Source organism: Cricetulus griseus, chromosome 2, assembly GCF_003668045.3.
Source record: "Cricetulus griseus strain 17A/GY chromosome 2, alternate assembly CriGri-PICRH-1.0, whole genome shotgun sequence".
NCBI lineage: Eukaryota > Metazoa > Chordata > Mammalia > Rodentia > Cricetidae > Cricetulus > Cricetulus griseus.
In genome coordinates, this window is record NC_048595.1 from 400,527,312 (window position 1) to 400,553,953 (window position 26,642).

The window sequence follows — 26,642 nt, forward strand, 5'->3', positions numbered from 1 at the left end:
TCTCAAAAATATGCATTTTCTTGGCTGTATTTCAAAGTAAGACAAAGCACCATTGTAACAAAATGCAAATGTTTAATTTTTCAAAACTTAACTATACTAATGAAAATAAATTATAAACAACCTTCAATATTTGTACATTATCTTCATATAACTATAACAGTGCTTTCAAAGGACATTTTGTAAAGGATATGTTCACAATACCATGTTTCAAAAATAGGGCAACATTAAAGAACATTATTCTGAAATATATCTCACAATGTTGAGAGGTATATTGTTCTTTATCAAATTAACCGTACTTTTATTCAAAATAACATGGCTTTTAATGACAATTATTTCTTGTCCATTTCAGTGATTTCTTGGATCCAAAACAAGATCTGTGTATTAATTTCTTTGAAAACATCATTTGTTGATCGCCCTTTCACTGCCATGGAATGATTTGCCTTCTCAATCCAATGGATTTTACTGGGAGCTTGCATTTTCTGTGCCACTTTCTCCAACAAGTTCTAAAGAGAAGACATTAGACTCTATTGTTATTTAATGAAAGATTATCTTTCCCTTATCTATATTGGATGGTATTCACTCAAGAGATTCATAAATACCTGCTCTACATGTAACTTTATAGACAATAGAGTATATAATGAACTATCTATAGCAGTACAAACAATCACATATCACCATACACCAAGCATTTGTTGACAAAAAAGACTTAAGGAGATTAGAGTTATTCAAATTTTTTTCCAAAAATCTTTTTCCTAAGGAAATTATGTGCTCTGATAAATGGCAGTTTCATAATACTTAGCTAATATTCAGTAACATATGAATGCTGCCAATGCTTACTTGGGAATGAATAATATCAATCTACCTCAAAGCTGAAATGATAAATCAAATGTATACCCTAATATCTCCCAAATAACAATCAGATATTATTAATTCCTTAAATAAGGATGAAATCTACCAAATCCCTTTCTGGGGAGATGCATTTTGTTAGTATTTTTTTATTTTTATGTACTACAAAGTTACAGGGTAACATAAGTTTTTTTTTTTTTTTTTTTTTTTTTTTTTTTTTTTTTGACAGAGTGATGTAGCCTTGGCTGACCTAGAACTCCCTATATATATAACCAGGCTGGTCTTGAACTAACAGAGATCTATCTGGCTCTGTCTCCTGAGTTTGGGATTAAAGGTGTTGGTCACCACGTCCAGAGGCTGAATGTGGCACATAATAATTTTGCCCTTAATATATTTCACTCATACAAATATAGAGTTCCAATTCACCTTTTCACACATTTCATCTGCTGAGCCAGACACAAATAGTACAGGATCCTTTATACGAAAGAGATCTTCATCTCTGAGTTTCTGCTGCTGCTTTGGATGGTGCAGTGGGTAAGAAATACAAATGAGACCTCGAACAAAATCATCAGTGTCATCTGGCTCAGTGTGACACATTACAGAAGCAGCTGCTCTTGAGCCCATCGAACGACCTAAAACCAATTAAGTGAAAACAGAAATATAAACATTTACATACAATAGTAGCAACGATTTACTGTTCTAAGTATTCATGGAAGAAAAAAAAAATCACAAGTCAAAAGAGTGGCAAGCAACAAATTCCAATGGTCTTAATGGAAACCTACAGCTTTATGAAAAGCTAAAAACTGGTCTAGCTTACCTCAGATTTTAAAAAGAAGCAATTATCTTTCTCAATACTTAAAAGGGTGAAGAAATTCTTAGCTGGGTGGTAGTGGTGGACACCTTAATCCCAGCACTTGGGAGGCAGAAGCAGATGAATCTCTGTGAATTCCAGGCCAGTCTGGTCTACAAATCGAGTTCCAGAACAGCCAATGCTGTTACACAGAGCAACCCAGTTTCAAAAAACCAAAAAAAAAAAAAAAAAAGGAATTCTTAATGAATCATTTGCTAGAACACTATGAATAAAGGTAGAGAGCCTTATATTTTAACACATTTAATAAATGTTTTACATTTGCTTTAAATATATACTTTATGATAAAGTATCAAGGTCATGTATCAAAATAAAGTAATTTTTAGCCTCCTGTTATCAATTTTAATATTATAATGCAGTTATCACTGAAGCTTACCTCCAAGAAAAACACCAGCAAGTTTGTATTCTCCTGAGGTCTTTAGATAATTCTAGGTAAATCAACCAAAAAATTATCAGTTCCTCTCATATCACACTCCACTGGATATTCTTATCATTACTGATGAGTACAAAAATTTATGCAAAGACAACCATACAGAGTCTTAGAGGATATACAGTGCTTTCCTCTTCTGGTCATGTGTTCATTATTAATCTTTACGTCAGGGAAAAAATCAATTTGCCTTTCTAAAAATATTCAAGTAGTAAACTGTAGGGACACAGTCCAAGAACAGAGTAATGTGAAAATTTTGAGTACTTGTGAGTAAACTCCAAGAAAACAACACTAGAGTCCTGTGACCTCAGTTCCTTCAAAACAGAATTGTTCTTGGAATGTGTTTTCATGGGCCTCCCACGTGTAGCAGATAGGGTGAATTTACTTTAGCTGTTGTTACTCATATACCTTTACTGAAAACCATGTTTCTACAATATGCATCTCGTCCTTGTGATTGCAACTATCTCATGTGATTTGATTTTTCTTAACCAACACAATATAAATTTCCCAATGCTCTAAGTAACGTTTACTGCATGAGACTTTGGTCCACCTAAATTTACTGGCTCCATTCTCCCAGGTCCCACAGCCTCTAGAGTAGTGAACAAGTGGCACCCAAACAGGGACCTGAAGTCAGCTATAAGAGAGTGGAGACCTCACAGAAGGTGAGTGAGCATAATGGGGCAGAAATCAGGAAAGACTGACTATGTCAAAGGATCACAAGTATCAAAATCACAACTATTAGATTGCTTGCAAGTTGATTATGATTATAATCCCTGGTGTTCAGAAGGAACTTTAGATGAAGAAGTATGAGCCAGAGTCCGAAAGAATATTGAGAAGGCATATAAACAAAAGAGATTCTAGTTGAATTTTGGGTCACTTGGGCATTGATTCGAACTGTTATACGAAAGATAAGGAGAATTTTAATCATGACAAAGAGGTGGCTAATTCCTCGAATGAATATAAAGTGAATGGTCAAATCTTAAAATTGATGGAGGCAAAGAAGGAAGTTTTCCCTGAGCAGGGAAAAATCAAAAGTAAAATGATGGCATCTATGTATGCCAAGAATGGTTTCCTCAGTTCCCTTACTGGAGCCTCCTTTAAATACTCACCCTCCATTTTCAGAAAATGACCTTGAAACATGGGGTGAGGAATATGATTAATTGTTCTAATCTTGAATTCTCCCCACTTTTTGATGAGGACTTGGGAGATCCGATGAAAAAGCTAACTTTATAACATAGGCAAGCTAGGGCAAGGCTGGAGAAAATAATTCATCTACCAATCTCTCCCTGGCCTCATGAGTTGTGCTTTGGATTTCCAGGGCAATTTCAGCAAAATCAAAATGTTTACCTAATTATACACTAGCCAACCTATTTAAGAAGAAAAGATGGTATTGGATCGTCCTCATACATTTTTCCAGAAGCAAAGGAAGAACAACAGCTATTTGAATCCAAACTAAAAAGGGCATTTGTGTATCAAGTGAATTCTTTCACTGCCTTTAAAGTTTTCCCCACTAAATTGTCTCCTATAGGTATTATAGCACAAGAGGATAACCTAAAGGATTCATTTTCACCATTAGTAAACAAAGGGAGGCCCCATGTCAAAATTAATCATATGGGTCTCCTTTTTAAGCTATTCTCCAGAATTTGCTGATCAATATAGTAACGTAACTATTAGATAGTACTGGACCCAGTTTAGATCTCTGTTGGTGGCACAATTCCACTATTCCACTACTCTAATGTTATAACTTTCTTGCTTACAGGATACTTACAAATCAAATGACAATTAGATTTACATAAAACATCTCAAATTGCTGGATGGTGGTGGTGATGGTGCATACCTTTAATCCTAGCACTTGGGAGTCAGAGGCAGGCAGATGAGTTTGAGGCCAGCCTGATCTACAAAGGGAGTTCCAGGACTGTTACACAGAGAAACTCTGTCTCAAAAAAACAAAAAGAAAGCAACAATAAAAAAATCCCACAAACAACAACAAAACTCAAATTAAGACCAGGTTGCATATTCTGCTATTAAAAAATAAAAAAGAGGGAGATGTCGGAACATAGTCTAAGAATGGAATCTAGTGAGAATTTGGAGAGCTTGTGAGAAAACTCCAAGATAACAAGACTAGAGTCTTGTTACCTCAGTTTCTTCAAAAGACAGAACTGTACTTGGAATGGGTTTTCATGATCTTCCCAGGTGTATTGACTAAGAGGGAATTTATTTCAGCTGTTATTTATGCCTCTATGGAAAAACTTATTTTTGCCACATGTGGTTTGTCCTTGTTAATTGAACACCTTACTCATGTGATTCTTAACTCTCAAGAGTTTAAGGGACCTGAAACTCTGAAGTTAGCTATTGAATGAGACTTTAGTCCACCTCATGTTTAGGTCCCCTTCTCCCAGATTCATGTCTCCAACTAGAGTGGTAAACAGTAAAAGGACAAACTATTTTTTAAAAGCCAGTAGAAGTTTCAAATTTTGGTGAAAATGCTAGCATATAAAGATGGTATATTTGTATATGCATAATAGTATAGTAGGTTTAATACTCTAGATCGGCATAACTATATTATAAAGTTACATTATCCCAGTGAGAAAATTCTAAGTAGCATGAAAGAACACAATGTAAACACTCCATGAAAACAAACTGATGACAAAAAAAGAAACAACCACTAAATATCTTGTGTACTGCCAAGTTTCTAAGGATGCTCATTTAAAACATTTTTATCTAAAAGTCAGATAATTCCAGCACTCGGGAGGCAAAGGCAGGTGGATCTCTGTGAGTTTGAGGCCAGCCTGGTCTACAGAGCAAGTTCCAGGACAGGCTCCAAAACAATACAAAGAAACCCTGTCTTGAAAAAAAAACAAAAACAAAAACAAAAACAAACAACAACAACAACAACAAAAAACTCAGACAATAAAATATCTTAAACTTATGAAGAATTTTAAGTGCCAGAACCTTGTTATAAGTAAATATATTTTTCTTACCAAAACTGCTTTATATGCCTTAATTCTATGTACAATATTAAGGCCTTTGCAAGTAAATCTTAGGCAAAAAAAACCATGAGATGCAAGATGGGATGCCAGTGACATCAAATGAGGAAGATTCATATCTCCTGATGCTCCATGTGTAAGTATTATTCCATATGCTATGTTCTTGTTAGGCACCAAACAAACGGCGTCCAGTAACTTATTTCCAAAAGGTATTTTTAATTTAACCTAAAATTCAAGAGAATAAAAGGGCCAAATTATTTCCTTGACTATTTAGACAACTGAATACATACATATATTTGCTTTGTAAGACTCATGATTGAATGCAGGGCTGTTAAACAAATCATGATACTTGTAGTGTTAAGACCTGTTTACTGTCAGGTACTTTTAAGTGCTAATGTATTAACTCTTGTAACCATTCCTTAGAATTCTACAAGGCAAGTACAATATTCCTACTTTACAGATAAGGCATAGCAGATTAAGTAGCTAGCTCAAGGTTACATAGCTATTAGCTAAGAATCAAAGTAAGATAGTACTGTTCTGGAGTTTACTCTCCAATTCTATTTCTGTACTGCCTCTCACCGTGCAAGCTGAAAACAAGACTATTACACAGAAGTGATGACTAACCCATTCTCCCATCTCCCCAAAAGGTTAATCTGAAGATACAGAATACATTACAGTATCTTACCTCTGTATGACTCATTTTCACTGTTGAATAATAAACATAAAGTGCATTACATCCAAGAAGCAAAGGGCATCTCCCTGAAAAGAAGATTCTGTTGTGAATAGTGAGCTGTCAGACATGGATATGACCCCAAAACTGTGAACAAGCACATTCAAAAGTTGAAATAGCCGGGCGTTGGTGGCCCACACCTTTAATCCCAGCACTTGGGAGGCAGAGGCAAGCGGATCTCTGTGAGTTCGAGGCCAGCCTGGTCTCCAGAGTAAGTGCCAGGATAGGCTCCAAAACTACAGAGAAACCTGTCTCAAAAAACCAAAAAAAAAAAAAAAAAAAAAAAAAAGTTGAAATAAACACTACCAGAAACTAGTTCTCTACAAGCTGGTATCTCTCTATATTTTTATTACTTAATCTACTTCCAACATTTTTATGGGCAGTCAAAACTAATTACAGGAGCTGGCAGATATTATATAAAATAATGCAAATGGGATACTTTGGTGCAGAGACCTTAAAATAGTTCATTACAAATAGGATGCTGTACCTTTACAAAAACATCTTTGAAATATATTTATAAGAACCTTCATTCTTAACCATCCCAACTTAATTTCCTATATATCTACTAAATAATTTTCTTCATCATTCCTTTTTCCACATAATCTCAGCCATTTTTAATTTCCCTAGTTATTAAACAATTTTCACCATTTTACTTCCCCTTTTCCATGTAACAGAAATATGTAACCAGTCTTTTTCTTTTAATTTAAAAATTTTTATTTTACATATTAATGACAGCCCCCCCCCTCTGGTTCTCCCCTCCACCTCCCCTAACCCATCCATTCCACAGAAAGTTTTAGGCCTCCCATGGGGTGTCAGCAAAGCCTGGAACATCAAGTTGGGCAAGATCAAGCCCCTCCCACCTGGATCAAGACTCAGCAAGGCATGCTACCATAGGGAATGGGCTCCAAAAAGCCAGCTCATGCACCAGAGATTCTGCTCCCACTGCCAGGGACCCCACAATCAGACCAAGCCACACAACTGTCACCCACATGCATAGGGTTCAGTCCCATGCAGGCTCCCCAGCTGTCAGTCCAGGTGCCCTGAGGTCCCACCAGCATTGTGGTTTTCCCAGTCATGATCTTGACCCTCCTTGCTCAACCCTCCTTCTCTGTGACTGGACTTCCAGAGCTCAACCCAGTGCTTGGTTGTGATCTCTGCATCTGCTTCCATCTGTTACTAGATGTAGCTAACCCAGTCTTTGTCATGTGATTCTATTGACTCTGGGTTTGGCTACTGGAACATTTCAAACTTCCACCTCTGAGTTAAGCTATGGCAAATTCCTAGAAATCTTCAACTGAATTTTACCCTGAACCATAAAGAAAAACTATCCCAGGAAGTTTTTCATTTTCAGCCAGAATCCCAGAATGAAGACAGTTCAGAAAACCTGAAGTCAAATTAAAGCCTGGAACCCAGTCTAAATCACAACTGATCTGAAAAACCATAAGCACAATGGGTATAAGCCACTGTAATTTTTGTGATTGTTGTTCAGCATCCATTCTTTTATACTGTAAGAGAGCTTTTAATTTTGAGCATATCATTGGCTCTAGAATGTCAATTATCACCATTACGCCTTCACTGGCATTTGTTTCTTAACTAGGTAGCAGTAACATGGCTCAAAGCTCAAAAGATACCAAGACTTACATATTGTCTCATTCCACTTTTGCCTTGCACTCAGAACTGCTCTCAAAGAATTCAGTATTACTTGCTTCTTGTAACTCTTTGTATGTGATATCATACTTACAGGTGTGTAGGTATACTTGTAAGAAAAACTGAACAGAGAGGAAATGCTACATCAATTACTCTGTTCATAATTTTTAAAACTATTTTCATTTAAAAATATGCAACAATACATTTATTATTTGTGTGTCGTATGTTATGTGTGTGCTTGCATGTGTGGACCAGAAGTGAACATCAGGTGTCTTCCTCTACTACTCTTACTAACATAAGGCCTCTCACTTAATTTTCAGCTCATCAATATGTGTAAGCTGGCCGGTTACCCAATAAGATTTAGGTATCTACCTATCTGTGTTCTCCCAGTTTTGGCTTGGCTTTTAAATGAATGGTGGGGATAGAAAAAACAAAAAAAAACCCAAAAACAACAACAACAACAAAAAAACCCCAAAAAAACCAAGATTCTTGGCTTTTACAACAGGTATTTTATCAGCTGATCCATCTCCCAAGCTCCCAGCACAAAATTTTAAAGTGAAAATGTGAACTAAGGTCTCTTCACATTTCATTTACTATTAAATTCCTTACTACTTGCCAGAAGCAACCACAGGCTAACGTGTGTGTGTGTGTGTGTGTGTGTGTGTGTGTGTGTGTGTGTGTGTGTGTGTGTGTGTGTGTGTGTGTGTGTTGTCCTCATTATCCTGTTCATCCCACCCCCACTCTCTTGGGCCTGGAAGTTATTAATCTGCCTACTAAATTTTTGTAATTTGAAAGAGAAATGAAGAAATTATGGTTTGGGGTCCTTATTTTCATAAATGTATCCTTACAATTAAACTGCCTTGGGTCCTCCAGTTAAAAAAATTATTTGTCAGAGCCAGGTGGTGGTGGCTCATGCCTTTAATCCCAGCACTCAGGAGGCAGAGGCAGGCAGATCTCTGTGAGTTCGGGACCAGCCTGGTCTACAAGGGCTAGTTCCAGGACAGCCTCCAAAGCCACAGAGAAACCCTGCCTCAAAAAACCAAAAATAAATAAATAAATATAACATTATTTGTCAAAATAGCTTCCTCCTAGTCTTCTAATCATGGGGAACATAATCACTCAAGAGTGTGAAAGGGGGACTAAACAAATCTAAATACCTACTGCTCCTTAAAAAGATTTAGCCAAACATTTTAAGTCTTCCATCTCTGGTCACACCAACGCACCTCCAACTCTATCTAGTGCTGCCAGTTTCTATGTGCTCTGAAGGCTATGATTTATTCAGGCTAGTTTTACTGTGTTCCTCACGGCTGGTTTAGCAACCGCTTTTTAGAGTTCATTATTCAACTGTTAATATCTCCCAAGGTCTTTACCCCAGTGACTTCGTGTTCTCCCAAAAGGGGGGAGGGGGGTGGAGTTAATCTCAGAACTTGAAAGACAGAGATAGGGGTAGGGGAATCACTGCAAGTTTGAGACCAGCCTGGGCAAGACCCTGTCTCAAAAAATAAAACAAAAAACCCCAAAATATCCTTCCCTGTAATTTTAATGAGATTTCAGAAGGTAGTAAAAAATGGAGATGCATGTTTTCAAATTACCATTAACCTAAAAGGCTCTTCCAGATTAACCTGAGGTTTTGTTTTTAAGGAAAACTTTGCCCTCTTCCAGACTTCACGATGAACTTGTTCTTCATGACTGTTGCACACACTTGTTCTAGACTGCTTCAGTAACCCTGAAAATGTCCCACAGGGTAAAAGCTCAAAGCAAGTGATAGTGTCGATTTTATCTCTAGCTTTTTTTTTTTTTTTAAAGAAAGGGGAGGACTGAAGCCTGGCTCCGCCTCAATGTCTTCCACAGCAGATGGGAGGAAAAACAGCACCAACCCGGTAGAAACAAGGTGACAACTGAATGCTGACACACAAAACAAATACAGTTGATACGGTACGGATTCCAAACGCTGCGGATAATCTAGAGTTGAGTTTGGGGGGGAGGGGCTACTTAGAAGATAGTATTTTGTGGTCACACCTTCCACTAAGCCGTCAAAACGCCAAGGGCCCCCCTGACTTCCAGTATTTTAAAGAAAAAAAATTACTCATTGTCTGTTACGTCTGCAGCATTACGTTGGCTGTCACCGGACGAACAAAACTGTGAGTTCTAGTCTTACCAAAGGAGTAAAACATCCAAACCCGAGGTCAGGGGTCGACGGGAATCGTCGTTTATTCGCTCAACGAACGCGTGAGCCCCGGGCCGGGCAGCCGCCTTCCCGTGGGAGAAACTCACGTGTGGGAGGAGGTTTCGCTCCCGTCACCCGCGACAGCCCACGACAAGTCTCCGCGGCCCGGCCCGGCCCCGCCTGCCCGCCGTGCTAACCCCGTGTCCGCCCTCCGGGGCAAAACACACCACGGGCTTCTGCCGGACGGCGGCAAGCTTCCTCCGTCGCCTCAGGCGGCGACCGACCGACCGACCGACCGACCGACAACCCTGAGGAGCGGCCCGCCTGGCGCGGCCCCGCCGCCCGCGCTTCCCGCCGCCGCCGCCGCCGCGCTTACCAGCGAACGCACGAGAGACCGCCGGAGACCAACCGCCCGCACTCTCTTCAGGGAGCGAACTAACACGCTCGAAGCGACCGCCTCGCCGCCCCCGTCAGCGCGGCCGCTACTGCGCACGCGCGCGCAGGCCCCGCCCCCGGCTCGTGGGGCGCGCCGCGAGGCACGCCGGGAAGGAGAGTTTTCTGCTCGCCTGAGCTGGGCCCCGCCTTCCGCGGGCGGGGATTCTGAAGCGGGAGTCAGTCCGCGGGTGCAGCCGAGCGCGGGAAAGCCGCTCGGGTGGCCACCTCGGCCTCTTCCGGTCCGTTCATCCCTTCGGAAGACGTGGTGTCAACCCTGACTATACCTTTCTTCTCACCCCGTCAGGGAGTCCTTATCCTCTGGGCTTTCCGGCGGGTCCACCCCGCTGTCGCCTGTGCACAGGACAGCTAGCAATGCGTGCAACCCAACACAAAATCGTGCACTTAAAACGTATTTTCTAATTTATTATTATTATTTATTTAGCGACTTAATTTCCTTTTGGCAGCCTCACTGCGTGGTTCAGTTTGAGCTTTGTAGATGGCAAAATCCGAGCACAGTTTCAAAAGGTTGGATACTTCTCACCTGTGCTAGACTAGGCTAAGGCTCTCCTATTAACACTGACTGCCTTATCTACTGATCACCTGAAAGGTGTCTAGCACCTTTGTGCCCGCCACTGAATGTCATCACGGCAGCTGGATGGCCCTGAGGGTGTAGGACCCACCCAGTTCCTCCAGAAGTCCCTCTGCACCTCCCTCCAGTGTAGAATCAGAATTTCCTCCTGTTCTTTCAGAGGCTCAAAAGGCTCCAGGCATTTAACACTTCACCCCAAACCTACCAAGCCGGCCCCACTGCAGAGCTTTTACTGTTCCAGCTCATCAGATTGCACTTTTTACTTAGACTTCATGCACATGTCTTTTTCTGTGTTTTTTTTTTTTTTTCTTTTTTTGGTTCATTTGTGTTTTGTTTTCAGGGAGGCTTTTTGAAGGCTAAACTTCCTTAATGAAGAAGAGATAGTTTAGTAGTGTGTGTGTGCGCGCGCGCGCGCGTGCGCGCGTGTGTGTGTGTGTGTGTGTGTGTGTGTGTGTGCGTGTGTGTGTGTGTGTGTGTGTGTGTGTGTGTGTGTGTGTGAAGAAGAGATAGTTTAGTTGTGTGTGTGTGTGTGTGTGTGTGTGTGTGTGTGTGTGTGTGTGTTTGACTGAATCTCCTGGTACATAATAAAGCTCCTGAATGAATGAATTCCCCCTCTGGCATGGTGGACTTGGTACCTGTGTTAATCCTAACTTGGAGAATAAGACTACTTACCACAATTTGAGTTTAATTTGGAACAAGCTTGACTTTCATTGGGATGCACCCAAGAATAAGTCGGGTTAAAGAGAGCAACCCTGGATCCATTTCTTGGGCCCTCTTTAAGGAGTAAAATCAGGAGTAGTTTTACAGAAAGGAGACAATGGGTTAATGAGGAAATACAAAAGTACATTTTAAAAACATCACATGATCACCTACCATGTGATAGGAGGGGTCAGGGAGAGTTAGGGAGGGTTGGAGTCAGGGTATTCTTAAAAACAAATCAAGGTCGCCAGGTGTTGGTGGCTCAGGCCTTTAATCCCAGCACTTGGGAGGTAGAGGCAGGTGGATCTCTGTGAGTTTGAGGCCAGCCTGGTCTCCACAGCGAGTGCCAGGATAGTCTCCAAAACTACACAGAGAAACCCTGTCTCAAAAAAAAAAAAAAAAAAACAAAAAAAAAACCAAAAACAAAAACACAAAAACAAATCAAGGTCATGGGTTGGGGAAGGTCAGGTTCCAGGAAACATTAAATAGAAACTTATTTTTTAAAATACAGCATAATGGCCCCTGTCTTTCACTTGCCCTCTTTTCTGGCAATTAGCTGAGAACCATTTATCACAAGTGCTTTTTCAAGTTATAGTCTTAATACTTTTAATTAACACTTATTGTCTACTAATTTTTCTTCCTCACTTCCCACTATCCTTCCCTCCCTCTGCCCAACATCTCCTCTCTCCTCCCTTCTTTGGATTGTTGGGAATGGAACCCCAGGCTTTGTCCATGCATACATTCTACCCACATTTCTGGTTCTTTCTGCTATTCTAGCTATGCTTTATTTACTTTATTTGCATGTCCTAAGTTTCCATTAAAGTATACAATTTGGCAGTTTCCCGTAACTATACAATCATTTGCAGCCATCATCAAATTCTAAGCACATATCACTTCTAGAAGGAATTGGCCACTCCCCTTTCCTACCTTTAACACCAAACAACCACTAACATTGTGTCTGCAGATTTACTTTTTCTGGATTGTTCATGTAATCGGCGTCATGGAATGAAACCTTTGGTCTGTTATCTTGCACTTAGTATGTACAAGCGTACTCTGCTGCTTCTCACCAAATCATTTCTAAACACAAGCCTGTTTTGTTTTATGTATCCATTTACCAGCCCATGGACATTGGCATATTGTGCTCATATTGCTACAGTGTTCAGAGATAGCAGTGGTGTGGTGAGAAGCAGAGCAAGACTTTAAGACATTGGGGGCAGGCTAGTAAGATGGACAGAGGGCTCCTAAGGCAAGAAATGTTAAGAATGCAGCATTAGAAGAAAAAAAGACAAGTGCCCCACCCCTTAATCATTAGCCCAGGGAAACTGATCTCTGACTTGTGACTTCCAGAATTTTAACAACACATTTATGTTGTTTTAGATGACTAAGTGTGTGACAGTTTTTGTTTTTTTCCCCACAGAAATAATAGGAAACTAATATAAAACCTTTATGAACCAAAATATTGCTGCATGTACTGGAATATAATTTTTTGATGATTTCAACGACTTAAGATGTTAAAATTATTCTTAGCTTAGAAGCTATACAAATATGGGTGGTGAGCCAGATTTAAAATGTCCTAAATCAAGGCCAAGCATGGTGGCCAGCTGACTCTAATTCCAGCACCCAGGAGGCAGAGGCAGGTAAAATGCTATAAGTTTGAAGCCACTCTGCTACATATGAGTTCCAAGCCAACCATGATTACCTAGTAAGATCAGGTCTTAAAAAGAAAAGAAACATAAATAACCACATGGTATAAAAGTCTCAAAAAGTAAAAAGACCAGGAAAAAACTGTCTAAATCAATTACCGTACCAATTAATTCATCATGACCAAATAAATAATGAGCATGGCTTTTAACACTGTTTCAAAATTAAAATGCTATTACTGTAATTCACTATGAATGAATGCAACAAAACCAGAAAAATAAAATATGAATAGTTCTGATAGATATCTGAAAAAAATATTTAAAGTTCTTCTAATTGATAAATTTTAATAAATTAGTAAGCTTTTAATATTTTAACAGTAGCTATCATAAGCTATAGCAACAGTCAATCTCCAATTAGCATATTTAGATTAGCGTTAAGTAGGCACTACTACTCATTCCTGTGATGCCATTTTTAGACACAACCCATACTTATTTTATTGATTGTAAGTTTCCATCCTTTATCAAGAAGAGGCAATAACTATTCCCTGATCTATCTTTGGAACTAAATGCAATATCTGAATGCATATTAGGTGCTCAATAAATATTCATTATATGAATTCCCACTAGTGATGGTTAACATGGTTGGGCCATTCTCTAACATAACATCTAATATTCTGAATATTCTGCTGGGGCATTTTTCAATGAGATTAACATTTAAATTAGTGAACTTGGAGATTGGCTGTTACAATTTGAGTGGGACTTGTCTAACTGGAAGAAACATGAGTGGTGGGACTAAAGGCAATGTGTACCAGCATGCCTGGCCCCCAGCTAGTACCTTAATTGCATTTTTAAATTAATTATTCATTTACCCATTTAAAATCTGTTGCCCCTTCCAGATTCAGGCAAGCCTGTTAGACCCTAAAAAGAATGGTCTCTGTACTCAAGATGCTTAAGGTCTGGGATGGAAGGGAACATCTATAGGCAACTACTGCCAAGTGTGGTGACTAGATAACAAAGCCTCAAAGGTGCTACATTCCTAAACAAGGTGGACACACAAGAATGGATCCCGTCTTCTACACCAAGGGCATAGCCAATACAGGACAGGAAGGGAACAAGCATTGGTGGACAGTGATAGGATTCATGTCAGGAAGTGGGAACAGATTTGATTACAAAAGACGAAGAGGCCAGATAAAGGCAGCTCTTGCATGTTTTTTTAGAGTGAGGTTTGGCTGCAACTGAATGAATATCATTCCAAGATAAAAACAGCTTATAAGAGACAGTTATTTGTATTTTAAGACAGAGTCTTACTGTCTTCCAAGTCAGCCTTATATGTCAGGCTGGCTTGAAAGTCACTATGTAGCTCAGCTTGGCCTAGAACTCATGGCAATGTCTCAGCCTCTAGAGTGCTGGAGTAATAGGCATGAACCACCACAATTGGCTGGGTTTTGCTTTGCTTTTGAAGGTTTGTTTAAGTGCAAGTAGTCAGCAGGCAAGAATAGAGGACCCAGACTTTCCACTTTCTCCTCATAGCTAATAATTGGTACAACATAGGTCCTTAAAATAAAGGTGGTTTTATTATAAAAATGTTAAAATGTTCTGTAAAGGACAGTTACAGGAATACTGCATAAGAAGAAACACTCTGAGAATTTAACAGTCACCAACAGATTTTACATTGTTTTTGGAACTAATACTTAAAAATAATCTTTACAGTTAAGAAGTGTCTTCAGAGCACCATCATATGAATAGAAGGTATTTTGCATATCAGAGTTCATCTTTGGTCTGCAATTAAGAAGAAAAATTTAAGAGTCACTAAGAAATCTTAGAAATGAATGCTCATACCAGACAATTATTTTCTCCTCAAGATGAGAGGAGGAAAAACAAAAAACAAAACAAAAAAAAACCCAAGTTTCTTTTAGGTGTTTTAAGAGCTCAGGACTATTTCTGGAGGACCAGAATCACCCGGGTATAAAATCACACTCAGATTCATGGAAGAGAGTGATGGAGACCTTAAATATCCAGGGGTCTGTGGCACCATTACACCTGTGTTACGATCGTATGTGTGAAGAAATGGCATAGACAGAGAACAAGATATGCCACTCTCATTTAAACTTCCACTAGTTGGTGGAAGATACCGATCTGGTATCATAAATCACATTCGAGATAAAAAGGAAATGAAATCGCCCCATCTCATGCAGAGCCAAAAGAAACTTTGTGACATTAAATCAGTTTCATTATTGTCTCTAGTGACTCCTGCGGCACAGACAGGGATTAGCATAGGTGATGTACCACTGAGGGGGTCAGTGAGTGAGTGGGAAATCCTTTCTCGGAAAAAGACACACGAAAAGAACCAAAAACTCCTACTTACAAACTGTCATGGTGTACAGAGTCCCACCAGGCTGATAATAAGCTACCTAAAATTTTACTAGCATTCAGAATTTCTGCATTTTTCACCAACAGTGAGCAATCACATGAACTGGAGCCGGAAGGCTGCTCTTGTTACCTTTCTCCGATGGCATGTGCAAGGAAAGAGATCATCCTCAGAATGTGGCTCGACCCTCTTCATACCCTCTCGAATTTGTGGCTCGCTCACTTGTAAATTGGCATAGCCCTGTTAAACATCAACACAAAAGCATTCCTCCTTGTTGTGTGATATTTTGTTTATGTTCTGACAAATAAAGCTTGCTTGGAGTCAGAGGGCAGAGCTAGCCTCTAGTTAACCATAGAGGTCTGGAGGTCTGTACAGAGAGGAGACAGGAAGTGATAAGGTGGGATGGAGAGAGGATCTAGGCCTGTTTTGGATGGAGGAATTGAAGGGGTAGGAAGTCACCAGTGGCTGCTCCTCTGCTTTTCTGATCTTTCAGGTTTTTACCCTGATAAAAATCTGACTCCTGATTTTTATCACTAAGATTAATTAGATTTATGCTTGAATTCCTTAAGCAGCTCTTTAAGTATACTCATCGAATTAGACACACTGGAACTTACAAGTAAAGCATTCCTTTAATGCATAGGTACTTAACTGTTACCTACAGTGTCCACTATAACCATCTTAAATTCCCCATACAGAGTTCCTGATTGTTCTGGGAACACTGGCTACCAATTCCTAACTAGATCCCTTATTAGATAACTGTGTGGTGTGTGTGTGTGTGTGTGTGTGTGTGTGTGTGTGTGTGTGTGTGTGTGTGTGTGTAGTGTGTATATAGATGTGTGGAGGCCAAATGAGGACATCACATGTCCTTTTTAGTCTCTCTCCACATTACTTTTAGAGGTAGGGTCACTGAACCTGGAGCTCACTGATGGACTAGACTGAGCCCCAGGGAGCCTCTTGCTTCCCAATGCTGGGATTACAAATAATTTCTGCGGCAAACAGATGTTCACAGGGATGCTGGGGGTCCTAACTTGGTCCCCTTATGTGTATGCAGCAAGCACTTTACCAATCCAGCTAATGCTCAGCTCTATCTTGTTTTGTATTTTTTGAGACAAATTAGCACTACAGTTGGCCTACTGATATGAAGACCACACCAGTGTCAAACTTGCAGCAATCCTCTGTCTTCATCCCCTGATTGCTAGGATTGCAGGTGTGTGCCACTACATCTAGCATATCCACATTTAAAAAACATTGTTTTGTTTTTAACTATGTGTCTTGAGTGTGGGTATGTGCATGAGTGTGGATGTGAACAGAGGCCAAGGGATCAGATATCCTAAAGCTAGAGTTATAGATAACTGTGAGTTGCCCGACATGGGTGATGGGAACCGAGCTCAGGTTCTCTGAAAGACCAGTAAGTAACTGCTGAGTCATATCTTCAGCTAGACATCCCAGATTTATATGACTAAATATTTCTTTGTAACCATGTTCTGCTTTAAGTGAAAAATAATGTTGCACAAAATCCTCCCTAGAAGGAGAACAGAGCCTACTTCTTTCCCCACTACAGCTGCAGAGTCTGTGTTATCACCTTTCTTGATTATGTTCCTACTCTGCAACAGGAACTGTGTTGGGCATGGACGCTGCACATTTGCTAAATAAATGACACAACACAATGAATCTGTAGATGTTCCGACTGCAGCCCCCTAGTCTAGTTCATTTGTTTTACATAACTCACTCTCTGTATCCTTTCACCACCTTCTAGGGAAGGTTATAAAATAGACCAGTACAAACCAGAGACAGGCCAACTTTGCTCTATAGCAGAACGTAATATAGGGTGTTCCATGTTTGTAACTCTGAGACAAGACTCTTAATTTAGTTCTACTATTATTACTAACAAATAACTTGTTCTGCATTCTTTTGGATGAGAAGCCTTTTAAATCATCAGATATGTTGGGATTACAATTTATAAATTCTTGGTCAGTGAAAATAATTTTCAAGAAAAGGTATAAGCTATTTGGGGCCAAGAGGCTGATTATAGTTTGTACTTTGTTTAAATAAGATTTTTTTTTTCATATTTTGACTCAATGATTGCCTCCAGTACCCAGTATTGCCAAGCAGTTCCCCATACAAGTAATAAACAGGTCCAACCCTGCTTAATTCCCAGATTAGATGAGCCTGGACTTATTTGAGGGAGTACAGCCATAGACCCCTTGAACTCATAACCTGCCAGGCCATGGGCCTTTTTCTACCCAAGTCTGGACTTGCTCTCCAAACATACAGTCCCACTCTCCAAGCCCAGGCCCTGAGGCCGAATATCAAAGCTTTTCACTTGATGTTGCTACATTCTTGGTATTCACCAATTTATTTTTTCTCTTTACAGTGCCCCAAACTGAACCCAATGCCTCATGATTGCTAGATATGTGCTTTCTAGTTAAGCTATACTCCAAGCCTCAAATACTTATTACTTAGTATTTGCATCTGATCTTTTCTAAAGTGGCAGATATATATGTCTTTATACTAATATACTTTTAGAAAATTTTACATGAACTATTGTTTGACTATAACATGTCTAGTCATAAGCAATATGAAAGCTGTGTGAAAATACTAACCTGGAAAAGTTTGAAGTAATAACAGAATATGTCATCACCCATAAGATTATTTCTTGCAAATTCTTGTCCTGTTTTTGCTATCTTCTTTGCCTATAGGAATTAAACAAACAAACAAACAAACAAACAATCCTTTAATGGAACTTACTCTTTCTCTAGCAGATATATGCAAACAGACCTTCAGACTGCATAGTGAGATCAGACAGAAAACATATTTTTGGGAGTAGCCTTAATGTGCATTTCACAGAGTATGATTGTTCAGCCCAGAGAAGTTTGCAAGATTCGAAAGTACAAGTTGCCATGTGGGATGTGAGAGAGGAGAGAGGAGCCAGATGCAGGCAAAGTAACTACTACTTATCAAGAACACAGATGATGAAGCCTTGCATTCTTTCCCTTCAGTTTTCAGCAGACACTTAGCCTCGTTTATTACTATTAATTATCCCCTACAGTAATTATTGACAGCTACTGCCAGACAGGTACTGCTTATATCGCCAATCAATCTGACTGAAAGAGAAAACACACTCATCTAAAGTGTGGTGGTTATGTTCATTGAGGGGAATTGCATGCTACCCTTGGTCAGGCAGCATCCCACGTGTAGGTAAAAGCAGTATCTGAATACCCCAGTGTTCAGGCACGGTTCAAACACTCCCGTGATATGGTCGGTGGTGCAAGTAGGAGCAAGCCTTCTAGGAGAATGACCTTACCTCTGCATCATGATCTTTTGCCCACTTAAGCTTTTCCAGCAGATCGCTCAGGTTGCTTTTGACTGGAATGTAGTGTTTCCAAGGCTGCAACTCATTGTAAAAGTGTTCATAGTAGATGGAGTCCTGCTTTAGAACCACGCTGTCGCCTACCAGTAGATAGGGCAAGCGGTACGCTGCCACAGTGCCATCAATATTTATTTGATACTTGTGCTGCAAAGCAGGAAAGTATAAGAGCCTTCACTAAATTCCCATTTCTACTCTTTTTTTCTTCCCCCTTCTATGCACTATTTTTCCATCCTCAGACACTTTCCCTCTCCATTAACATTTAATAAGTATTGCATTCTGTGCCATGTCAATAATATTTTTAAAATATGACACATATGTCTTAAGAGAATTAATAAGTTCTGGGGTAAGAACATTTATGAATATACTATCCTCAGAACTATGGAAATCAATAGCCTTAGATGTGGAAAATTCAACAGGCAAAAATAAAACCAAGTGATGAAATACTGCTCTTGGGGCTGGAGGATGGCTCAGGCTGTAAAATGCTTGCCTTGCAAGCAAAAGGACTTGAGGATGCCCAGAACCTTTGTAAAAAATCTGGGTATGGTGGCATGTGCTTGTAATTCCAGTGCTAGGGAGGGGGAGACAGGTGGGTCCTGGAGCTCGAAAGCTGGTCAGTTTAGCTTACTTGACATGCTCCAAGCCAAGCAAGAAACCCTGTATCAAAAATCAAGGTGTCTGGCTGCTGAGGAACGACACCCAAGGCTCCTTTGGCTTTTACACACACACACACACACACACACACACACACACACACACACACACACACACACACGCCATGCTTTCTGAGAAGGGATGGCTAATCATCTATCTTTTGTTACACTTAAAAAATTGTTTCAATATACATATGTGAAAAATACCAGTATTTGAATTAATGGCACCCCTCAGGTCTACCTCCCGCCATGGAACCCATCAAATGAATACTCAGTGTCCACAGAGCAGAAAGAGCTCATTATCCCACTTGTTTTCGCCCACTTTTTTTTTTTTTTTTTTTTTTTTGGACTCAAAGAACTTGAGAAACCACCTACGGGGCCCAAGAGTGGGGTGGTACCACTGCTTGAAAAGGAGTTGTCAGAAAGAGTTACTCCCTGGAAACACCAGGAATTTACTCCCTAGGTGCAGAAAACCATCCACCATCCCCAGAACGCCCGGAACATCTAGATGGGTTTCACGTCATTCCCTGCCTTACATCTTCTTGTGATTTGGGGGAGAAGTATTTCTAAAGTGACTTACACATACCTACTAATAAAAAAGGATTTGATCAAACTTGCATTTATCTTAAGGATTAGCTGGGGAAAAAAATAGAGCTTTTTCCAGGTTCTAAATTCCATTAATGCTATTCAAAATCAGTGCTGTGTGGTGAATCCAGAATTAGGCTGCATTTCCATGCCTCAGTACTCATTGTGCTGTGTGACACCTTCCCATCCTCTATAAGTTGCAGACTTTAGTTCCCTTCCCCATTATTTATACATAAACTAGAAAGCAGAAAGGAATCCCACAGATGATGTCATACCTTGAAGAAATCAAAAAATGAAATGTGTTTCACAATGGGCCCATACAGGCTCTCATCGTGTTTAAAGAAGAAGAAATTGGTGAAAGCAGCATCGATGAGCTCTGGGTGTTTTCTGCTAAGTTTTACCAGCTCTAGTCTCTCTTTGCGGCTGTCTCGGCCCCTCCAGACAGCTGTGGAGTTTTTCCTTTCCCAGGGAGGGCCTGTGTTAGCTTGTACCGACATCATATCCAGACTTACTCTAGAAGACAGGAAGCGGAACATGTCTTCCTCCCAAACAGTCAATTCATGAAATCAGATAGAAAAGGACTCACCAAAGAGAGCAAACCAAGGCTCGGGGTCAACCCTGACCATCTCTCACCGGCCCATGGTTTCTAGGACAGAGTCAGTCAGGTCGTAGGTAGGCATCACAATATCCCTGGAATCTGTGGAGCCACACCAGGAAAAGATCGGCTGGATGTTTGGGTTTGATTTCTTTTTTTCCAAAGGCCAGTCTCCCAAATTGACAAAAAACTCCACATCTGGCATCCTCACCTGGGGGTGGGGATGACAGGAACTTATTCTCAGTCTTTGCATTGCACACAACCATATACGTTTCAGTTAAATTTAGTAGTCAGAACTAGGAATAATGGTGCTTCTCTGTAATTCTAGCAGGCGTGAGGGTGACGTAGGGTGATCATGAGCCAGATGCCAATGTGCTACAAAGTGAAATGTAAGGCTAGTTTGGGCTACATAATGAGTTCAGGGTCAGGCTTGGCAAGACAGCCTCAAAATATGGAGAAAAAAAAAAGGATCTGTGTGTACATAAACCACATGATGTACATATATGAAAATGTCACAGTGAAACCCACCATTCAGTATGTTAATTTAACAATATTAGCCATTGCACAAATAAAAGACCAATCTCTCTGACTTCAGGCAAAGGCAATTACTTCAGGTTAAATGGCCAAAAACTGTTCAGAATATGGTCACGTGGATTAACATCCTCAGCTTGCTTTCTGTGGTGTCCAAGCTGGCCAGTAGACTTACTATAAAACCAAGAAGCTGGCAAAGTTAATTTCTATTGCTCTAATACTGCCAAGAGACTCCAATGAGATCAGAGAGGAATTAATGAGCTAGAGGCATTTTCTTCCCACATGACACCGCTATAGATTGACTTATTTACCCCCAAAGCATAGGCTTAAGTCCTACTCCCCAATGCCTTAGAGTGATCTTGCTGATTTAATTAGTTGAGGCTACCCGAGAATTGGGGGAGGGGAGCTGTTAATCCAATATGATTGGCATCCTTGGGAAAGGAGAAGGATTCTTGAGGGCAGAAGGCCATGTGACAAGAGGCAGATATTGAGTCACAAAGCTGTGAACAAGGGAGCACTGAGAATATAATACCACCAGAAACTGAGAAGCAGCAGAGAAAGGCCGCCAGAGTCTTAGAAGTGTGACCCTCCAACAACAGATTTCAGACTGGTGGCCTCAGGAACCATCCTCTGCTGTTTTAAGCTACTATAGCATCCCTTAATAACTAACATATGTACCAGGAAAAACAAAACTTTAGAATAGCAATATAGAAAGCACCAGAATAGAACACCCCTAATGTTGATATTAATGAAGTTTTGAACAATTAAATTGCAAAATATAAATTGACATTGTGTATCAAAGTGCAGAGAAGACATACTAACCTTTCTAGTTAAAGAAAGTAGTATGGCATCCATGAAAATCCTAAAGCCAACATGCTCACCAAGAGTCTTGATATACACCTAAAAGAGAATTTGACCTTTACTGCGTGAGAGTCAAAGCCCTGGCAGATACTGCTGAGGAAAGACTTTTCAAAAGATGCACATAGTATGATGTTTAACAAAAGTAGCCAGGTATAATCAAATGGTCAAAACACCACAGAGTCCAGAAAACAAACTTCAATCATAATTTACCTTATTGTCCTTTAAAGTATAGTGACACAGGCTCTGCCTCTGTCCAAAACGTTTTGGGATTTCTGCTGCAATCTTTTCAGGATCAACCGTAGGGAAATGTGCCAGATCTTTCTGAATCTGAGTGATGTTTTCTGGACAGTTCATCTCCCGTAGCCAGGCTGCACTGTCTTCCAAAGGGCAGTCACAGTTCTCATGGTAAACGGGTCCTGTTCATGTATAAACAACACAGTGGTGAACATTTCACCTAGCAACTGAGTTATAGTAAACATGTACTCCATGAACTTCTACCAGACTCCTACCCTATCAGCTCACCACAGCTCTTCTTCCTATGTTGTTCTCTTCTGGCCTGCTTTCTGAAAGTGTAAATCAAGCCAATGGGTAGTAATTCATGCTCTATGTGGATATAATTCATTACCTAAGGATAATTGTGGGGCTGGAGAAATGACTTAGCAGTTTAAGAGTGCTTGCTGCTCTGACTGAGGACCTGAGTTAGGTACCCAGGACCCACCACCACCAATAACTGCAGGCCTAGGGTATCTGATACCACTCTGGCCTCTGTGATTCTTGCACATGTGTGAACATACCCCCATCATGGACACACATACATATATAAATAAAAACTTTTAAAAAAGAATAACCAAATATTGGCAAAGAGCAAGGAATCTGTGTGCTAAAGGATACAAGTGAAATAAATTACCATTTTGTTGGTTTATTATACAAACAAGTTCTTTTCTCAATGGGCAAACCATTGCCAGTGATAACAGATGTAAACAAAGGACTACTAACCCGACCCCCGTTTTTGAGAAAATATATAGAAGTAAAGGCAATCCTATAAATATGTGGTATCACTAATACCACAATAAATTAATTATACATTTTTAAAAATAATGCTAATATAGCCGGGCGGTGGTGGCGCGCATGCCGTTAATCCCAGCACTCAGGAGGCAGAGACAGGCAGATCTCTGTGAATTCGAGACCAGCCTGGCAGCCTCCAAAGCCACAGAGAAACCCTGTCTCGAAAAACCAAAAAAAAAACCAAAAAAATAAAAAAAGAAAAAATAAAAAAAGAAGAAAAATAATGCTAATATAACATAAGATTCTGAACTGGCACTGTGTTTGTTATTCCTTTCTGAAATCCTCAAGAGTCCAACCTGATCTAGTAGCCAATAGTTAACAATGGAATTTAGATACATTTTAATGCTTTGCAGGTTGGACTGTACCATGGAGTCCCAGTAAAATGTAAAAGAAGAATTTAGAGAGTAAAAAAAAAAAAAAAATTCTCAATTTTCCTTGTGGTCCTGTCTCCCCTGAAAGGGAAAATGAAGAAGTTCTCTTCTGATCCCATGAGAGAAAACAGCAGAGAATTTCTCTGTAACAGTGACATGGCAATGATAGCCAAACCAATGATCAATCCTTTTTCTGCTTCAAGCCACTTGGCTGTCCTCAAACTCGGAGAGGTCACTTGCCTCTGCTCCTCCTCTGAGCAGTGGGATTTAAGGCTTGTGTCAACCAACACACGTGGTAATTTTAGTGATAATTATCAGTTACTTAGTTCATTCATTCAGGAATTATCTATGACTACATATCTAATTTGAATACTCTTTTTTTATTTTTCCATTATTTTTATTTTATGTGTACAGGTATTTTGTTTGCCTGTATGTCCTGCAGTGCCTTTGGAAGTCAAAAGAGGGTATCAGGCCCCTGGGCCTGGCGTTATTACAGTCATGAGGTAGCATTATGTGTGCTGGGAACCAAACCCAAGTCCTTTAGAGAAACAGCCAGTGTTCTTAACCATGGAGCCATCTTTTCAGCCCTGATGATTCTTTTTTTATAGCTAAGATTTACACACACATGCACACAAAATAAAAAGTCTGAAGTAGTGCAGCATAGAATGAGAATGATTGCAATGGTAAGTATGGTTTTCTGAGACTTTGTTTCAATTTCCTATGTTCATATACACATATCAATTCTCATTTATATACATACATGTATATGTTATATTTCTTATTGTAAACTGTGCTCCAAAAGATTTATAAAACCTTGTGGTAAATTATACATTAAAAACCCTTCTAATGCCCAAACACTTATTATTACAAATCATTTGTCCATACACATGTGAATGAAGGCGCCTTTGGATAGATATCCTCCTCCCTGAAGCTGGAGTTCCAGGTGGCTCTGAGCCACCTGACTCGGCTGCAGGGACCCAAACTCTGGTCCTTTGTAAGAGCAGCATGTGCTCCTCACTGCTGACCCACCTCCCAGCCTTTTAACTTGATTATTCTCACTGACTCATCTTCAGAGAGCAACTTTGCTAGTCATGTTTCTTGGTCTTTAGTGAAATATAATCGATGTCTCTCTTCTGCCAGGCCTCCTAACTTTGCTTTCAATTAGAGACATATGTAGTTTTTTTCTTTCATTGAAAAAGTATACTAAGTTTTCTGAAGGAATTCTTATTGATGGAATGACCTGTATTTTTGTATTCAAATCCTATCATAAAATTTTGTTTCAAAATACCTTGTAAGACATAAGGAGACTTGGCCACATGTTGACCGTGATGTTTAATGTCTATCTTCAGACTTCTGTAGCTTGCATACATTCTGTATCTCACTATGAAGGATCCATCTTTTCGGTCTAATACCTGGACACCAACTCTAGTGAATTGCTCATCAGGTGCTGAGATTTTAACCTGGAACGCCTTTTCACCTGGAGAAGATGTGAACCTGTGATGGGAAGATGGATGAGACATGAGGGTTGTTTTAAGAGCAAATGTACACTATTTATTCTCTTCAATCTGTAAAGATTGAGTATTACGTTAAATCCTTCTTCTAAGATATGCTTGCTTGCTTCTCTCTTAGGTTTTTAGTACCAGAACCAATATGATGGATCAAAGATAAAAAAGAAGATAATAATGTCATAAAATATTTCCAGGGGATACATTAATACTACCAATCTATTTAGCAAACAAAGATAACAAATAAATACTCCTATCAGCCTGTTCAGCATATCTGGAAATTTGTCTTTCATTAAATGGTTACTTCAAGGATGACCTTATTTTGAAGACTTGCTCTTAATGACTCAAAATCTCAGTATTCTTGGGGCTGGAGAGATAACTCAGTGGTTGAGAGCACTTAGTGTCATACAAAAGACTTAGTACAGGTCCCATAGTCCCCAAGGCTCACAACTACAGGCAGGCAGTTCCACCTCAAGGAGATGCCATCTCTGGCTTCCTCCAGCACCTGTACTCATGTTTGGGTATATAACCCATCCACATTCACGTAATTAAAAGACTACTACTAATAAAAGTCTAACAAATATACTGGTACTCCAATTATGTTTAGTTGTGGGAAAAATAAAAACAATTGGTCTATCATATTAGCAACACAAGGACTAAATATTCCTTTATTTGGGATGTGCTTAGTTTTTAGTATTTAGTTCCCTAGATGTACTATTTTTCTTAAGACAGTTTGTGGGAAAGTACTTAAAAATAAGGGATATTTGTTTAGCCTTAATTACCATCTAATCAGCTAAGAAAAGAGCTGTCAGTATATAACAATATTTTATACTATATTGAACACATATTTTGAAATTACTTCCAAAAGTTATAGGGAAAAATTGATTTGGAAGCCAGTTATAACCAGATGTAGACACTACTCAAATATTCTGGAATGTAAACTGTCTGGAGAAAAGAAAAGTTGGGGCAGATAAAAATAAAAGACAAAAAACAAAAACAAAAACTAAAACAACAAAAACCCAGTAATTTTAAACCGCGATTCCAAATAGTTGAGGAGTCCTTTCTCCACTTACTGTTCTCCTGAGGTATCCACGGCCCGAATGTAGAAATAGCGGGCTGGAAGGACCACGTCTGCCTTTAACCCGGGCCCCCATATTTCGCTCTTCTCTGGGCTCAGCCTCCTCTCTTCGGCGGTCTGGGCAAGTGTTGACACAGTCCCCAGAAAAAGGCAGGAAAGCAGCGAAATGCTGAACATTTACAAGACCGACTCTCAGAAGATCCACGGATAAATGCAAACGTGCTAAGTGGACGGAGCTAGCCTGGGTAGGTAGGGGCACGGTGGCCAGTTCTAGCAGCAGCCAAAAAAGCAGACGGTTCCTAAAGTGTCGCTTGCTGTGCGGTGTCGGAGCGCGGGTCTCCACTGTGCCCAAGGATGTCACAACCCGAGCGCTGGCATGTTCCGGAGAAGGAAGCTGCTCGCTCTGCTGCACTGGGTAAGAACTGCAGGGCAGTCTCCTCTTTCTCTGGACAATGACAAACTTGTGTTACTCCTGCCACTGGAGCATCATTTTGGGGACGAATCCGTCGCAGGTTCCAGCCAAGGTGGGTGGCGAAGGATTGGCCTGTGCGGCGGCTCGGCTTAGTAAGCTCTTCTGCTAGTGGATGAGTGTGTCAAAGTGGACACGCGTCCTGGGCCCTCGGCTCCC

At 40.0% G+C, this 26,642-nt stretch overlaps 2 protein-coding genes across 2 annotated transcripts; both read right to left on the reverse strand.

Moving 5' to 3' along the window:
- Positions 1–271: 271 nt before the first annotated feature.
- On the reverse strand, positions 272–10,198 carry Tex30 (testis expressed 30). Its single transcript, XM_027396799.2, has 6 exons — positions 10,049–10,198; positions 5,814–5,887; positions 5,123–5,353; positions 2,091–2,142; positions 1,273–1,478; positions 272–503 (listed from the first exon to the last, which is right to left on the reverse strand). The coding sequence occupies exons 2-6, from the start codon at positions 5,826–5,828 to the stop codon at positions 330–332; spliced, it is 678 nt and encodes a 225-aa protein (XP_027252600.1). The 5' UTR covers positions 5,829–5,887; positions 10,049–10,198; the 3' UTR covers positions 272–329.
- A 4,389-nt stretch (positions 10,199–14,587) lies between these two features.
- On the reverse strand, positions 14,588–26,507 carry Poglut2 (protein O-glucosyltransferase 2). The gene is made up of 10 exons (XM_027396805.2): positions 26,010–26,507; positions 24,720–24,925; positions 22,206–22,411; positions 21,957–22,034; positions 20,642–20,814; positions 20,284–20,521; positions 18,708–18,917; positions 18,007–18,096; positions 15,536–15,643; positions 14,588–14,814 (listed from the first exon to the last, which is right to left on the reverse strand). Exons 1-10 carry the CDS (start codon positions 26,189–26,191, stop codon positions 14,797–14,799), a joined length of 1,509 nt encoding a protein of 502 aa, XP_027252606.1. The 5' UTR covers positions 26,192–26,507; the 3' UTR covers positions 14,588–14,796.
- Positions 26,508–26,642: the final 135 nt, after the last annotated feature.

What these genes read in the sequence shown, in the direction of transcription:
- Poglut2 (XM_027396805.2), bottom strand. Translation starts at nt 26,191, where the DNA reads ATGTTCAGCATTTCGCTGCTTTCCTGCCTTTTTCTGGGGACTGTGTCA. An exon ending in GTCTCCTTATGTCTTACAAG is followed by an intron (nt 22,412 to 24,719) that starts GTATTTTGAAAC and finishes ATACATGAACAG; the next exon opens with GACCCGTTTACCATGAGAAC. An exon ending in CATTTTTTGATTTCTTCAAG is followed by an intron (nt 18,918 to 20,283) that starts GTATGACATCAT and finishes CCTGCTTTGCAG; the next exon opens with CACAAGTATCAAATAAATAT.
- Tex30 (XM_027396799.2), bottom strand. An exon ending in AGGCATATAAAGCAGTTTTG is followed by an intron (nt 2,143 to 5,122) that starts GTAAGAAAAATA and finishes TGATTTACCTAG; the next exon opens with AATTATCTAAAGACCTCAGG. An exon ending in TGCTGGTGTTTTTCTTGGAG is followed by an intron (nt 1,479 to 2,090) that starts GTAAGCTTCAGT and finishes AATTGGTTTTAG; the next exon opens with GTCGTTCGATGGGCTCAAGA.